At 34.0% G+C, this 17,069-nt stretch overlaps 1 protein-coding gene across 4 annotated transcripts; it reads left to right on the forward strand.

Moving 5' to 3' along the window:
* Positions 1 to 12,825, forward strand: LOC108460521 (probable 3-deoxy-D-manno-octulosonic acid transferase, mitochondrial). Of its 4 annotated transcripts, none has more exons than XR_001867563.2 (12): positions 1 to 409; positions 629 to 671; positions 824 to 946; positions 1,242 to 1,361; positions 1,468 to 1,546; positions 1,867 to 1,977; positions 2,519 to 2,616; positions 3,147 to 3,237; positions 10,528 to 10,647; positions 10,728 to 10,798; positions 10,995 to 11,122; positions 11,459 to 11,591. XR_001867563.2 is itself a non-coding variant. In XM_017760036.2 (12 exons), exons 1-12 carry the CDS (start codon positions 102 to 104, stop codon positions 11,970 to 11,972), a joined length of 1,335 nt encoding a protein of 444 aa, XP_017615525.1. In that variant the 5' UTR covers positions 1 to 101; the 3' UTR covers positions 11,973 to 12,825. The 4 variants fall into 4 exon arrangements, 3 of the variants coding, with proteins under 3 accessions (XP_017615525.1, XP_052883326.1, XP_052883327.1); XM_017760036.2 differs by lacking the exon at positions 10,995 to 11,122 and adding an exon at positions 11,960 to 12,825 and having other exon boundaries at positions 11,459 to 11,616; XM_053027366.1 differs by having other exon boundaries at positions 10,995 to 11,591.
* Positions 12,826 to 17,069: the final 4,244 nt, after the last annotated feature.

The raw sequence follows: 17,069 nt of genomic DNA on the forward strand, positions 1-17,069 counted from the left end.
AATGGAACATAAAAAATTTAGAAAACCCGACGAAACAAACTTACCTTTTAAAAACAAAAGGGAGACAGCGGTCCCAAAACAAAGCAGAATCCAAAATCAAAATGGCGATGATGGGACCGATGGCAAAGGGAGAGATAGTTTACAAAATCTACAGAGCTTTAACCTACGGTCTATCACCCTTGCTGCACCTTCACTTACACTGGCGCAAGCTCCGAGGTCTGGAGCACCCTATCAGGTGGCGCGAACGCTTAGGTCGGCCTTCTCTCCGCCGTCCCTCCTCCGGCCCACTTCTCTGGTTCCACGCCGTCTCTTTAGGAGAAGGAATGGCCGCCATTCCTGTCATTAAATTTTGTAGTCAACGGAGACCTGACGTCCACATTTTGATGACAACGACGACAGTTTCCGCATTGTAAGACGTCGCCTTAAATTTCGTTTCTGTTTTTTTTTTTTAAATTAATCTTGTTACGAGCGCTTAAGGTTATCTAGTTAAATGTGTTAAGATAGTCGGAAAATCTTCAATTCGTTTTTAAATTATAAATAAATATATAGTAATAGCTGTAATTTGATCCTTTAGTTAATTTACAGATAAAACTCTGTATGCCATTTTAGTTTATCTTTCCTTGTGCAGTGAAGTACTGAAAGATAGACTTCCAGCTAATGTTATATATCAGGTTAGTTACCTAACATACAACTAATGTTTGATTTACTTGGAATTTGAAACTTGGAAGATTGATCCTGATGCATGCAAATCACTTAAGTTATGAATTATGTTTTCATTTTTTCATATATACATATGTAGTGAAACTTTAGAACTTTGTAACAGTTTGCTCCAATTGATACACCTGCTGCCATGGATGCTTTCCTTGGGTATTGGAAGCCAAATTGGATTGTAATAATGGAGAGTGAACTATGGCCGAACCTTATTATTGGTGCTTCCAAATGTGGAGTAAGTTGTTTCCTACTTTGCGATGCATGTATGTATATCACTTCATTTTGGACCCTTTGAGGGAACAGAAAGTACGCCATTGGTTTGTTCAGCTAGGTGTCTGATTTTTTTCTTTTAATTCCTATACATTTGCTGAATGATATGAGAAAGAAGGATGAATTTTCGGCACACGTTATTAAGTCTACACCATTTATCTACTCTATTATATGATATTCAGTTTTACTTTTATGGTGTTTTATCATGTTTCAGGTCTCTTAATCTTTTATAACATATGAATTTTATTTATTTATTTCAGATTGGTCTGGCATTATTAAATGCTCGATTGTCTGCAAAGTCCTTTAGACATTGGTCAAGACCCGTGCTATTTCCTCTAATGTCTCTTTTATTGTCCAAATTTTCTTTGATTGCCCCATTGGTATGTAATTCATTATCTTTAGATGCTTCATTCTGTCTTCCTTTGTCATGTCATTGCTCAAATTAGTACCTTTTTTACTTCAGAAATTCTTTGTTGCTTGCCACAGAGTTCTGTCCAGGCAATTCATTTTCAGCTTCTGCAAGCTCCACCTTTTAGCATAAAATTTTCTGGTGATCTAAAATATGGTATGCTGATAGTATGGTCTCTTCAAATATCATTTTTTATTCATATGCAGTTCTGCTCTTTTACTGAATCACAAAGTGGTACAGTAGATTACATTTGTTTTACATTGTTAAATTGTCAATTCGTTTGTGCTGTTCTTTATTTATAATTACAACATGAAAAGAATAATTTAATGATCACTGCAATGCCTCCTTCCACTCAGTTATTACTTTCTAGTTTCCTTGTATAAATATCCCTTTTTTTTTTTTTCAGATAATATATTGGTAAGTTCTTAAGAAATTATTATGATCTGTCCTGATATGCTACTATTCCTTCTATTCAGTGGTGGATGAATATGAACAAAAAGATACCAGACATATAGAATATCTGCAAAAACAGCTTTCCCAAAAACAGGTTTGGATGGCTGCTTCAATTCACCGTGGTGAAGAAGAAAGTCAGTTCTTGCTACTCTTGTAACTCTACCATGATTGCCTTGTTCTAGGTTTTCATTTGCATTATAATTTTACACAAGACCTTAACCATTTGTATGTTACCATATATTAATTGAGTTGTTTTGCAAGGTTAGAATGCCATATTAATTTTTGGATGATTAGTTCTGAAGCTGCTATGGAACTGCCACCAAGATAACAATGGTTTACTTTATGTCTGATCAGTCTGTGACTACCCTCCTTTTTCATTGGCCATTGGCTTTCATTAAAATCACATAATTCCTCCATGTAACATGTTATTTTCATGTTTACTTTGGTCACTTGTTGGATGACCATGGCTTCTGCAGTTAATTTAGTGCATTCACTGGGATAGTTTAATGAATCATGGTCATTTTGCATTTGGTTAATGTTTCTTCTGGTGATTATGGGTTCATTTTATAGCTTAAACTCTCAGGATCATTGCAATTCTTTACCAGTTGGAATGAAAATCCACATGCTGTGAGTTATCCTTTTCTTGGACAAAGCACTAACAGACATTTTCTGCAGTAATTTTGGGAGTTCACAACATTCTTGTGCAAACTCACCCAGACATTGTCACCATTATTGTTCCTCGGCATCCACAACATGGACAAGAGATTGCTGAAGTACGATTGTGCTGCGCACCAGTTTTATTTTTCCATTCAATACAACTAGTTGATCTACCACGTGCTTGAATTTTGATCTCTTTCCTTTTACACTCCTTACTCCTTCTCATTTTACGAACTAATGTTACATACTTTATATCAGGTGATAACTGCTATTTACAAGTCATTAGGGGAATTATTATCCTTTGAATACTATACTGTGAAGTTTATGAACCTTGATTTTAATTTATGGGCAATACAACTTGGTTCCTCTTCATCAAAGTCATCCTCTTATGATAATGAACTTTATTTATCATCTTTAACATGCTTCTACCTCTATATCATTCATTTTCATTAGGTGTTACTGAAATTAAATTCCTTTTACCATTAAAATTTCCATGTACTTCATAATCATGAAGTCATTATTTAATAAAATAGGAATTAGCTTCCCCTTGATTGAGAAAAAAATGTTTTTGTTGCATGGTATCTTTAATTTATATTGGCTTTACATTTTCTTAGAGTTATTTCAAAACCTTACTTTTATAATGCAGGAATTGCAGAAAGGAGGGCAAAATGTAGCTTTGAGATCTCAACATAAAGAACTTATTCCAGGAACAAGCATATATTTGGTGGATACACTTGGTATAGAGCATCTTGTTCCTTTTCATTTTTCCTTGATTTTTCTCTAGTTAATCTTTAGTCAAAATTCTTATTAGATTTTTAATATGAACTTTTATAGGTATTTAGTTAATGTTATTAAATATCAGACCTGTTGGATATTTGATGAAGAAATGATTGAAACAGAAGCAAAAAATGGAGAAAATCAACTTGTGATAAACTATTTCATTACTTGAAAATAAATATTCAAAGTTTACAAGAACAATTTTGCTTAAATAAGCTGATAATAATAATAAAATAATTACAACTTGACTAATCTTGGAACTTGATTAATTCAACTTGCTTCTTCATTGGCTGATTTCAGTCTAACCAGCAACCAACACATCTCATAAAAAATCATTACTATTTCAGTGCAAGTTGGCAAGTAAGGAGTTCTTAGGTATGGATTCGCCTGACAGAGCTCATACCTTTAGCGACCTCGCAGTTTTGGTGAGCTCATAGATTTGGTGAGCTCGCACATTTGGAGAGTTTGCAGGTTTGTGATCAGGGTTCACCAATGCATGGATGGTCACTTCGCAACACTCCTCCTTGGCCTCCATGTTGCGAACCCCAATATCATAATGTAGCTTTTCAAACTTCCATCTTCCCAAGGGGTTTTGTTAGAATGTTAGCCAACTGATCTTGTGAATTGCAATGTACCAAGGTTACTTCCTTGACTTGTTCCACTTCTCTCACAAAGTAATACTAAATTTCGAATTGTTTTGTTCTTTCATGGAACACTGGTTTTTTTGCAATTGCAACAGCAGATTGATTATCACACTTAATCTCTGTTGCTTCTTCTTGTTTTATATTCAAATCATTCAGCAGTTTCTTTAACCAAATAGCTTGATTCACAGCTGCTGCAGTTGCAACATATTCAGCTTTAACAGTTGATTGCGCCACTATTTCTTACTTCTTAGAGCTCCAACAAAACACGCTTAGTGCTAGAGTAAAGAAATAACCTGAGGTACGCTTCATGTCTTTAGTAGACCTAGCCAATCACTGTCTGAATACCGAAGTAGTTTGACCTTTTCAGTCTTTACAAACTTCACTCCATGGCTAAGAGTTCCTTTTATGGATCGTAAAACCCTTTTTGCTGCTCTGTAGTGGTTCATATTACTGCAATGCATGTATTTTGACAATAGACTTACAACGAATATTATGTCAGGTCTAGATGCTATCAAGTAAAATAGACATCCCACCAATCTTCTGTAGCTTGTTTTGTCAATCTTTTCAACATCTTCATTGTTGGCGAGCTCCTCACCTTGAGCAATAGGGATGCTCGCAAGTTTACAATTCTCCATGCTATATCTTCGTAGGATTTTCATCATGAACCCTTTTTGGTTTGTGAAATGCGAGCTTGATTTACCTCTAGATCGAGGAAGTATGTCATTTCACCTAAGTTTGACATTTCAAACTTCTCTTGCTTCTGGTCCTTGAATTTAATCGCTGCCAATCACAAGTAAATCATCAACATATAATGAAATAATGAGGAGTATTTTATTATCAGTTTTATTCAGATACAATGCAGGTTTGTTTGCTGATGCTTCTTTCAAAACCCATATCTATTAGATGATTATCAATTTTTTCATACCACGCCCTTGGTGCTTGCTTCAAACCATACAGTGCTTTGTTCAATTTGTACACCCTTGAGGTTGCTCGACATAAGTTTCTTCCTACAAAAAATCATTTAGGAAGGTTGACTTTACATCCATTTGATGTATCCTCTAGCCCTTTTGAGCTGCAAGAGTTATTAGCAGCCTTGTGGTTTCTAACCTCGCAACAGGGGTAAAGATTTCAGTAAAGTCCACTTCATATTGTTGGCTAAACCCCTTCGCAACCATCCTCGCTTTATATATGTTGATTGATCCATTAGAATTCATCTTGGTTCTGAACACTAATTTAATTTCAATTACTTTTTTTGCGAACTGGTCTATCCACAAGCTCCCATGTTTCATTTTTGTTGATCATAGTGATTTCATCTTTCATAGCTGTTCACTATTCAGCTTCTTAAGCAGCTTCTTCAAAAGTGACTGGTTCTAGCTTCACCAAAGTACACCATTGATAGATTTCAGTGATGATCTGGATCCTCGCACTGATTGTTCATCAATTGCATCATTTTTAGTTTGGTCTCTAGTCGCTCGCAGATTAAGTTTTGGACTCCCCTGTTTGCACATCTCTTCCTCTGCTGCAATCCAATTCCATTTTTTTCTTTCATCAAACTTCACATCTCTGCTTATGATCACTTTCTTAGTGAAAGGATTATAGATTCTATATCATTTCCTAACATTGGAATATCCAGCAAATATCCCTCACTGCGATTTATTGTCCAACTTGCTTCTTTTCTCTCCTGGAACATGAACAAAACAGGTATAATCAAATACTCTTAAGTGTGAAATTGTTGAAAATTGGCCAACCATGTTGCTGTGATATTTTTGGTTGAAGTGCATGCAGCTTGTAAACATGCTGCAACACGTATGCTTGCTGTAACAACAAGGTTGTTGTTTAGTTACTTTGTTAAGTTACTTAGTTGAAAATGAACTAAGTTGGTATTGTTTTGATGTTTTTAGGTGCTGATTGACATAATCAGCTTGTGTGCAAATTAAGTTTTACTTGTTTCAAAGTAGGATTAGTGGTAGTTGGTAGTATTTGGTGATGTATTTGGCTATAAATGTATTGTTTTTCTAATTGAAAAAATGAGAAAAATGAGCTAAAAGCCATAAGCTCTCTTGCTACACATTTGTGAGCAAGTAAAAATATTTCTTGCATCTTGCTTCATTGTTCTGTGTTCTGTGTTTTCTTTCTCTGCTCCTCCAAAACGTCAACAATTGGTATCGGAGCTTTTATGATCTTTGAAGGGCTGCTCAACAAATGGTATGTTTTTGTATTAGTTTTTGCTTCCGCTGCTTGTTAAAAAGAAAGAAGCTGCCAGAGCATGTCATTTAAAACTGCTTGTAGAGAAGACAGCAACAGCTCAACCCTATGAGACTCCTAAACAAACTTGGATAAGTTGAAGGAGGAGTTTCAAGGAAAGTATGCGAGCTGTCCAAAGTGCAAGTGGCATACTTGAAAGCCAAATGTGCGAGCTCAGCAAGTTGTGCAAGCTTAGCAAAAGGTGCGATCCCTTTAAAGTTGTTAGCTTGGCAAAAGGCGCGAGCCTGTTGAAGACAGTAAGCCAAAGTACGAGCCTATCAAAGTGTGAGCTTGTCGAATTGCAAGCCGAAGTGGTGAATAGTCTAAATGCAAACATGAGTGGGTGCAAACCGAAGTGACGAACGATTTAAATGCAAGCTCGAGTGGGTGCAAGCCAAAATGGTAGACTGAAGGGAAGCAAACTATACTCGTGAACTATATTTGCAAAAAGAAAAAGGATTGTAATGAACAAGGGAACAAGGTAAGATGTGTTGTCAACCAAGGCTGTAAAGGAGGATAACACTCCATTTGATGAACAAGTATTTGGCACAAAAGATTGATATGGTCAAGTGTGTGAGTCAGATTTGGTTGAGTATGAGGCCAAGGTTGAAAATGAAGTGCTTGAGGAGGGTTAGCTTGAAACAAAGCATCTCGTTACTTCTAAGCTTAAAAATTGTTAGAAGGATTTGTATTCGTAGCATGGAGTCCAAGGAGGAGTGTTGAAAACTGGCCAACCATGCTGCTGTGCTATTTTTGGTTGAAGTGCATGCAGCTTGTAAACATGCTGCAGCACGTATGCTTGCTGTAACAATAAGGTTGTTTATTTACTTTGTTAAGTTACGTAATTGAAAATGAACTAAGTTGGTATTGTTTTGATGTTTTTAGGTGCTGATTGACATAATCAGCTTGTGTGCAAGTTAAGTTTTTCTTGTTTCAATGTATGATTAGTGGTAGTAGGTAGTATTTGGTGATGTGTTTGGCTATAAATGTATTGTTTTTCTAATTGAAAAAATGAGAAAAATGAGCTAAAAGCCATAAGCTCCCTTGCTACACATTTGTGAGCAAGTAAAAATATTTTTTGCTTCATTGTTTTGTGTTCCTTGTTTTTTTCCTCTGCTCCTCCAAAACGCCAACAGAAATAGAAGGTTTAAAACCATACCAGGTATCAAATGGTGTCTTCCCTTCAACAACTTTAGTAGGTAGTCTAATTAGCAAGTAAATGGCAGCAATTATTGCTTCTGCCCAAAAATCATTTGGCAGTTTACTTTCAAATAGCAAGCAGCAAACAACAAGCCATGTTCATTACAGTTTTATTTTTTCTTTCACTTACTCCATTCTGTTGTGGAGTATACACATTGCTTAATTGATGAGGGACACTAGGCTCTTTGCAAAAGTTTTCAAGCTTCTTTGAGGTGTATTCTGCCCCATTGTCTGATCTTATTATTTTGAGTTTGCAGTTACTTTGGTTCTCAACTATGACTCTAAATTTGAAAAACATTTCAGCCATCTTGGACTTGTTCTTCATGAAGTACACCCAATAGAACCTTGTACTGTCATCAATAAACAACACAAAGTACCTATTTTCATTTGGCGAACTTGTTTTCATGGGTCCGCAAATGTCAGTATGTATTAAGTGCAATTTTTTAGTGGCTCGCCATGCTGGGTTCGTAGGAAATGGAGACCTCACCTGTTTCCCAAGCTAGCACACCTTGCATACATATTCATGATCGACTATATTTGATAAATTTTCAATCAGGTTATTCTTGAACATTTGAGCTAAGAATTTGTAGTCAACATGTCCCATTCTTCTATATTATAACTTGATTTCATCCAACGAGTTGGTATATGCTATTGAAGTTACTGAGTTCCAGTTGACAGCAAAGCTTCTATCAACTATTTTTGTTGAAATGAGCTCTCATCCACTTGGATAAAAAATTAAGCATTTGTTGTCTTTGAATACCATTGAATATTTTTTCTCAAGCAATTGACCTACACTCAGCAGATTTTGATATATGTCAAGAACTAAAAGAACATCTGTGACAAGTTTTGTACCTGATGGAGTTTTAATCAAAACATCTCATTTTCTTACTGCTTCAATGTATTGGCCATTTCCAACTTTCACCTTGGAGTAGAACCTTTTGTCAATGCTTTTGAAGATTCTCGCATCTATAGTCATATGACTTGTACAACCACTATCAACCAACCAGTTTTTTCTTTCATTGTTGGAAGGTTCACATGATGCCACGAACTGGACTTCACAAGGGGGTTCGCAGAATTTCGGAAGCTGTCTTCGTATGAGGCTATGAAGTATCAGTTCTTTGACTTATTTCTGCAGTCTGTGCTTGAGTGTTTTGTTGTTGTGCATGCCCCTTATTCTTGCATATCCTTTCTTCATTACCAAACTGTTTGCAGTTTTTCCATTGGGCATTAGGCCTGAACCAACAAAATTTCTCAGGATGACCCAACTTCTTGCAGTGCGAACACGGTGGACATTTTTTTTTCACCGTCTTTCTTTGACTTCTCCTTATCTAACCAACTCTTTTTTCTTTCTAATTTGAGGAGCTCGTTTCTAACTTGAAAAGCTCTTTCGGCATGCCCTTCTTCTCTGTTTGCCCTTATTTGTTTGAGCATACAGAGCATTGATTAGTTTTGAGAGTGAGATGGTTGATAGATCCTTTGAAATCTTCCAGTGAGGATATCTTTGATTCGTATATCTCAGGAAGTGTGGTAATCACATTCTCAACTACGTGACTAACCGCGAACTGGTCCCTTAGCAGTCTTATCTGTTTCACCACTGTTATGATTCGATCTGAATATTGCTTCACAATCTCAGCTTCCTTCTTCTTGAGGTTTTCAAAATCTCGTTTGAGATTTATCATCTACTGCTGCATTATCTTCTGCGAATCTTGGAAGAACTCCTTGAGCTTATCCCAAGCTTGTTTAGGAAAGTCATAAGCCATGATTTTTGTAAAGATCACGTCTGAAACATCGTTTTGTAGGCAATACATTGCCTTGTGTTTTTGGCACATTTTTCACTGTGTTGTTTCATTTGAGTCAGTGTAGGATTTGATCTCAACACTGGTGGCTCTATTTCAGCATTTACAGCCTCCCAAAGATCAAAAGCTTGAAGATAGATTTTCATTTTTATTACCCAAATATGGTAGTTTTCAGCTGTGAAAACAGGAGGTGGTACTAAAGACATTTTTATGAAAACAAACCCTTAAAGAAAAGTGGCTCTAGATGCCAATTGTTGGATGTTTGTTGAAGAAAGGATTAAAACAGAAGCAAAAAATGGAGAAAATCAACTTGTGATAAACTATTTCATTACTTGAAAATACAGATTCAAAGTTTACAAGAACAATTGTGCTGACTAACCTTGGAACTTGATTAATTCAAATTGCTTCTTCATTGGCTGATTTCAGCCTAATCAGCAATCAAAACATCTCATAATCATATCATTATTGTTTCAGTGCAAGTTGGCAAGTTGGCAACTTGCAGAGTAAGGAGCTCGCACGTATGGGTTCGCCTGACAGAGCTCATACCTTTAGCGACCTCACAGTTTTGTAGAGCTTGCCCATTTGGAGAGTTCGCAGGTTTGTGATCAGGGTTCGTCAATGCATGGATGGTCACTTTGCAACAAGACCAACTTCCTTGCCTTTGATTTGTGTTGTTTATTGTTTCCTTTTAGTGAGATGCTATTTGGTAAACAATGAACCATATATGCAATCTGGTTTAAGTGTAAGAAGTTAGAAAGAACATAGTAGAAATGAGAAAAACTATAGGCTGCGGTATAGAGTTAACTGAGCTAAAATAAAAGAAAGTTGTTAAGCATACAAGATCAAATTGGGGAATATACTGATATGTTTACTTGAAATAGTTTGATAAACTTCAGCCCTTTCTTTGGAGGTAGTTGTAATTTAAATTTGCTCTTGTCACTTGACTGGTGTTGGAATCCTTGGGACTTGTGGAAACCTTCAGAAATAGTTTAGGAAAGAAACAAAAAAGCACAACTGGGCTTGACAGATAAGGTCTATCATGAAATATCTAAATTGGATAGGATTCTATCTATATGATATCAAGCCCATTGCATGCACTGTTGCCTGAGGCAGATACAAGCCTCTTTTGCTTCACCAGCATATCTTTTTTCACTTTCCGGTTTAAAGAGGGTGACTTGCATTACAAGGAATAAAAAAGGGAAGTTTCTTGAACCCATTGATATTCTTGGACTTAGAAGCTCAACTTCCATTTCACTTCCTATGCAAGTAAAATAACTTTGAATAGATTTCCATCAAGCAATGCTGTTCTTAAACTATTTGAATTTCTTTGGCAAAATCTGTTTCATATTGTTATTCTGTATTGCAGGTGAATTGAGGCAGTTGTATAAGTTGACCCCAATAGCTGTAATTGGAGGATCTTTCTTCCCTGGGTTAGCTGGCCATAACATATCAGAAGCAGCAGCAGCTGGCTGTGCTGTTTTGACTGGTAAAATTTGTATCATGCACCAAAAATTTTCATCGGCCTTGTGCACCCTTCTCAAGGGTTTTATTTTGTGATAATTTCAGGTCACCATGTTGGGCATTTCTCACATATGGTCAGAGAAATGCAGCAATATAATTCTTTGTCAGTAATTCAGGTATCTTTTCAAGTTAAATGTTCCTTTTTTCTCCCAGAGTGATCTCTTATTAAGACTCTTTCTGTATTGATTTTGTGGTGATGATAACCTCTGTTGGCAACAATATGGTAAATGATTATTGTAATTCAGCATTTAGTATGTATTAAAGAAAAATATGTTTATTTGATTAATCCTTTTTGTAATGTTGTATTGGTAGAAAAGGGCATTCAAATTCTGGACCTCCTTTTAGGTGGTGGAATGGTGTGGTTATCACCAAGCTATTACGTAGCACCTGTTGAATTCATCTTTGTTTCCGTCCATCTAGTCCTAAATCTCATCGGTTTAGTAAGCTGATTTCTCTGTATCTTCTAGGGTTGTAAGTACTTATTTGGAGGTTATTTTTCACAGATGTTTATGAGTAAATCGTGTGTCAGTCTTGATTGGCAGATGATACTCTTGGAATTTGCTTTTGCCTTAAATCAGCTTAATTTGAACTGAGATATTTTAGGGAAGATACCGTGTTAAATTTTATTCATTTTGTTTGAAATTTCATTCAATTACTGCCGTCTTTTTTGGCAACATGTTCTTGTTAGGCCTTTAGGTAAATTATCTAAGATATTGACATAGCAATGCATATTTTCTGTGTCAAATGCTAAAGATTTTATCTTAATTGGTCTGCAGGTGTCAGGTAAGCTAGAGCTGGAAAAGGTTCTAATGGAGCTCTTTGCCGATGCAAAGATTCTAGAATCTCGACAGAAGGCTGCAAAAGAAGCCTTCCATGCTTTATCAAGTGCTGTTGTTTCCAATGCTTGGGATGTACTGAATCTCCATTTGTTGAGGCAAGTAATCTTTTAGAAAATAATTCAAGAATGATGCAACAGTTTTAAGTATAAGTTTGAAGCATTCACCAACTCTGACACCGCAGCACATCAAGGCCTTTAATCTCATTTTGGTATTACCATTTGCTTTCTCATGCAAAATTAATCTGGAAATTAACTTTTTTTGCCCTAGAAAACATTGAATTGATCCTAAATACCTCTAAAAGACCTGTGTGTTATGAATAAAACATATGTGCATACGGTTTGAATAGCAACTACTTTTTTTGTCATAAATAGCTCATTAACCAATAAGTTATCATTCTGTGGTAAGAATATAATTCTATTTTCATCATTAATTTAACAGGAATAAATGTTGATGACATTTCATAGAGATTTGGCATCTGCTTCAACTGTTACACCCAGTCTTTGCTGCTGTTTGCACCAGTCTAGCTCACTTTTGTTACATGGAACCATGAAAATATGAACTCATGTCTTCCATGAGCTTATACTGAGGTCTTTGTTGTTAACATGCTTAGCTAATAGACAGACATCCAAACCACCCACCGTCCAACGAATGAATAATATCTCTGAACAGACACTCATCACAAGGTATAGCCAGGGGGCCATCTTTATTTGGACTATGTTCTTCATATACTTTATCTAGCAGGTGACGAAGAACTGGTTGATTCAAGTAATCTGCCTTTATGACAAACCTCCTACCAGCTTCCCCAACAGTAACAGCTAAGTGACCAGGGGGGACATACCTGGGTAGTTTCTTCTCACTGGATCCAACAAGTTTTCGCCATATGAAGGATAGCCATTTGAGTCTCATAATGTTACAGACATCAGTTTCAGAATAATCTGTTGAAGGAGCCATGATGTGAGGTTGAGTATTTTTTTTTTCCTTGAAAATTGGTTCTCTGTATATACGTCTAACCCAGATCCTTGGTAGCATATACTTACATATAACAACCTGCAAAACAAAAGGAACCTTCAATTCTGTTAGTAATTAGCTAAAGGTATGGCTTGGTGTTTCAACGAGTTGAACTGTGATTTGATTTATACAGTATCAAGATTGTCTTGATTTGGTAGTAAATGTTAGGTCTTGAGGCTCTTCTGTCATGCTTGGCCTTCCTGTAAAACCGTAGAATGATGTAATCAGTACCTTGCTACGTACTGTTTATGTCCCAATGTTAGTTTCATATATTTATCACAAAGCAAGTGTGTGTATATCGCTGCCAAATTTTGGCCGAATTGCATTTTACTACCATCTAGGTAAAAAAATGTTGGGTCTACAACTCCAAGTAATATTCTGTTTGGTAACATTAGCAGTTAGTGATTGTGGAAAAATTAATCTGGTTAGCATGTGGTTTATACAAGGCTTTAGTGTCATGTCTATATTTGTTGCTAAGCTTTGAATTATTGAAAAATAACAACAAAAAAAAAAAGTACCTTTCTCCCTTTAGCTAGGATATAATCTAGATCATACCACCAGATACGATCCTTTTTTAATTGAAACAGTAAGGTATTGTTCGATCTTGCATTGTTCTTAGTAGGTATCAGTGGCTCTTGGTGATGAAGATGAGCAGAACTGTGACAAGGTGCACTGTCATGTTGAATTGATCATAGTAAGAAATCATGCAGAAGATGGTCCTTTAGATCACTTACTCATGAATTGGTTTCCAGGTGCTATGTTCGGAAGTTGTTATGTTGTGAGCATGGAGTGGGCTTCTTGAGATCCATTAGCTAGCATGTAAGGTTCCTGTCTGTACTATGTATGTCTACAGGGAGATCACCAACATGTGAGTATACGGTGCTTTATTCCTTTGTTCTTTACCTTTTTATTCCTATGGCTATCTATTGAGGATTAAGACAACTAACAGATAACAGAAAACACTTGAATTATAGACTCTTCACTTTGTTTTTAAAGCACCCATGTCCCCCATCTATATCTAGACTCTTAAGACATTTTCATACATGGTAATGAGAATATAACCCTTTTAGAATCCTCCAAATACATAGGAATACTTTTTAAAAACCCATATCCAAACTCACACCTGAGTTCGAGTAACGTAGCTTGAAAAACTGCATTAACATAAACCCATATCCAAAGATATAAATGCATGGAGTTCTCTTTATACGGGATGTAGACATGTAGTTACGTTTTTAGTTACATCCACCAAAGATAAAGTGTTGGTCACATGTTTACTATGAAACAGTAAGTTAGGCCAAACATATACCAGCATTGCTTGTAATCTGTTTTCTCTGCTCTCCTATCCTATATGTTAGAACGTGGAAATGTAGTTTGTTTGAATGGGAAGTGTTTCTCCGTATCGACATGTCTTATATCTGTCTCTACGTTTGGTTGCCTGTCATAAATAATGCAAATGATTACACCCTTGTTTAGAGAATGTAATTGCAACCATTTCTTTTAATAACATCGGCCTTTACAACAAATCTTTGGGTATTTTATGTACAAACATATGAGCCTGAGATGTTAAAAGAGTGGATACAATACAAGAAAATAATCAAATGTATTTTGCTCTGAAACTGTACTTATTTTCTCAGTTTGGTATTTAAATTTTCTCGTCTCATTTTTATATTTAAACTATCATTTCATTATATTTAAAAAAAATAGGTGGCATATGCAACCAATGTGAATATGCCATGTGTTAACAATTGATGATGTAGCATTCATAAAATATATATATATATATATATGATATTTTGGGTTATTTTCGAAACTAATCCAAACAAGTTAAATAATTACGAAAATTATACACGAGCAAAATCATGGTGGCATTGTCCCTTCATCATTAGTTAATTATCGATTTCTTAAAAAAAACAATCTTCTTGAGTGCTATCATTGTGTTCAGCGGCATATATTACGGGTACTCAATGTTAGGCAGCATCGTTTTTTTTTTTTTAAATTTGGCCTGTCGCTGCATTGTTATTAGGTTTTAAAAAATTGATTTTTTTTATGATGTTAATGTGTCAAGCGGCATCGTTTTTTAAAGTATATATATTTTTTATAATTAAAAAAAAAGCAAAGCTTAAATATAGTGAAAGAAAAGGAAAAAAAAAACAACTATTAGAATCAAAACACAAGTAAAAAAAATCCAGCTTAAAAACAAAAGCCCCAATGGTAGGATGCAGTAAAAAGGAAAAGTTATTTACAAGACTATTGAAAGAATTAATGCTTTTTTGTTCCAAATTTTCTAGGCAAGAGAGCAAACAAATGATATGAACTAATGGTAAAGAAATAAAGGAAAGGCAAGAGGAAAAGGAGGTCTTCCATTGAAGATGAAGGGGTTAGTTTTGGGTTTGATCGAAGGAATATGAGTCTGATTGAACTAATTTTTTTGTTATAGAAATGCTGAGTTATGAAGATCGAAGACATAGCTTGAGGAAGTTAAAAAAGAAGAAAAAGTTAGCTTGAAAGCGAGAAGAAAATGACATGATAGGGAAAAAAAGACCCTTTTTTTATCTTTAAAAAAATTCTGAGTTTATTAATGAATGATTAATAAGAAAATTAAAAGTTTTCTGAAACGAAAATGAAAAATGAGAGTTTTCCATAAAAAGTTTTAGGGAGAGGAAAAACTTTTCAAAATTCTAAAATAGTAATAATTAATGTAATTAATGCTTTTCGTTCCATATTTTCTAGCTTAATTGCATCCATTACGTTCTAGATTTTTAAAAAGTAAATAAATTGCCTTTTTTTTTGAATCTTGAAAATATATTAAATGTTGACAACAGTTAATCGCACTTTATCAATTTTGTTAACACTTTTGACTTTTCTAATTTTCTTTCTCAATTAATATTCTAAACTTTTCACATCATTGTTCTATTTTTGCAAATAACTATATATCTATAAATTCAAAAAATACAAATTTTAAAAATATATATATAAATTGTTTCCTATAATATATAAATTATGTAAAAACATTATATAAAATATAAAATTCAAAAATATATAAATTATCAAATTTATGAAATTAAGAACTTAATTATTTTTTATAATATATCAATTATATAAAATAAAAATAATTTAAAGAAAAGGGAAGTGCTATATATATACTAAGTTGATCAACGATTTGTCATCGGTTAGTGGTTACATCATGAATGACGTGGGAAAAACGTCATCGATGACAAGGGATAAGGTTTGACGCATTTTCATCAATTGTGTCACATTTTTCGTAACATAGGTAACTTTGGACCACAACTGAAATAGAGGAATACTTTAGGTAATTAGGTAAGAAAATTGCTATAGTTTAAGGGTAAAATTGTGGCATAAAAATTATATGATTGTAATAATATGTCATTATTTATGCATAATTTGTTAAACATGAATGCCAGAAAATATATTAAATATGAATGATCAACTATAATGTGGGTGAAAGGAAATTTACATAAAAATATATATATATATATTTTTTAAATTTACTTAATACTGATTTTTGTGGGTTGATAAAAATTTGTTTATACATATTCGGTCCTTGGATGTATTATTTTTAGTTCTTTTTTTAAATATTATATAAAATATGAAAAGATAAAAGTAATATTATTATAATATTTGTAATTATTTAATAAAAGGGTATATTATTATTTTTCAATTGAATTGGTACTTCATTTATCCGTGATACTAACTCTATTAAGGGCTTAATAATAATAGATATATATGTACATATACTTCACATGTATACTGTTGAAACCTTATTTAGACCAAGAGTTGTTTTAAAAATAGTTGAGCAAACATGAAAATTTAAAATTTTAAAAACACTAAAGTTGTCACCGGTCTATTTGTTAGGTGTGATCGAGCATTAATAAAATCACATTTTAAAAAGAAAATTTATTTTTTTTAATAAGGTAATTATTAAAATTGTGTTTAAAACCCAAAGTAAAATATGTTTGGATTTGAGAGTTAATTATGTAAGAGGAAGGTTATAACATCCTTGTAATGTCCAGAAATCAGTATCTTGTTAATTATATGTTGTCTCCAACTTTAGAAATACGAGTTTAGACTTTGGATGTTTAATTATGATTCTTTAAAATTAAAATAAACATGAATTTATTTAACTGGATGAATTAGCTTTTAAAATTAAAAATTTGTCAGAATGTGATATTTTTATTTATTATAAAAAATTATTTTTATTCACTCATTTTTTAAAGGAGGTTTCAACATTAAAACATTAAATGAAATTGCATCAAATAAATTTGACAACGATTTTCTAAATTTCCTTAATGTTGAAATGTTGACTTATTTTGCAAATTTGAAAATAATTTTAATGATGAGGAATTTAACTAAATAAATATTTTTATCAATTGAGTTTTAGTTTAATTGGCATAAATATTGTTGTCAACGTAGGAGGATGTGGATTTAAGCGTGCTGAATCGCATTATCCTCCTATTTATAATTTGAGGGAACTATGAGTAGTTTTAAACATTGTTAAAAAAAAAACAAACCAAATATAATC

This window comes from Gossypium arboreum, chromosome 4 (genome assembly GCF_025698485.1).
Source record: "Gossypium arboreum isolate Shixiya-1 chromosome 4, ASM2569848v2, whole genome shotgun sequence".
In the NCBI taxonomy this organism is placed as follows: Eukaryota; Viridiplantae; Streptophyta; class Magnoliopsida; order Malvales; family Malvaceae; genus Gossypium; species Gossypium arboreum.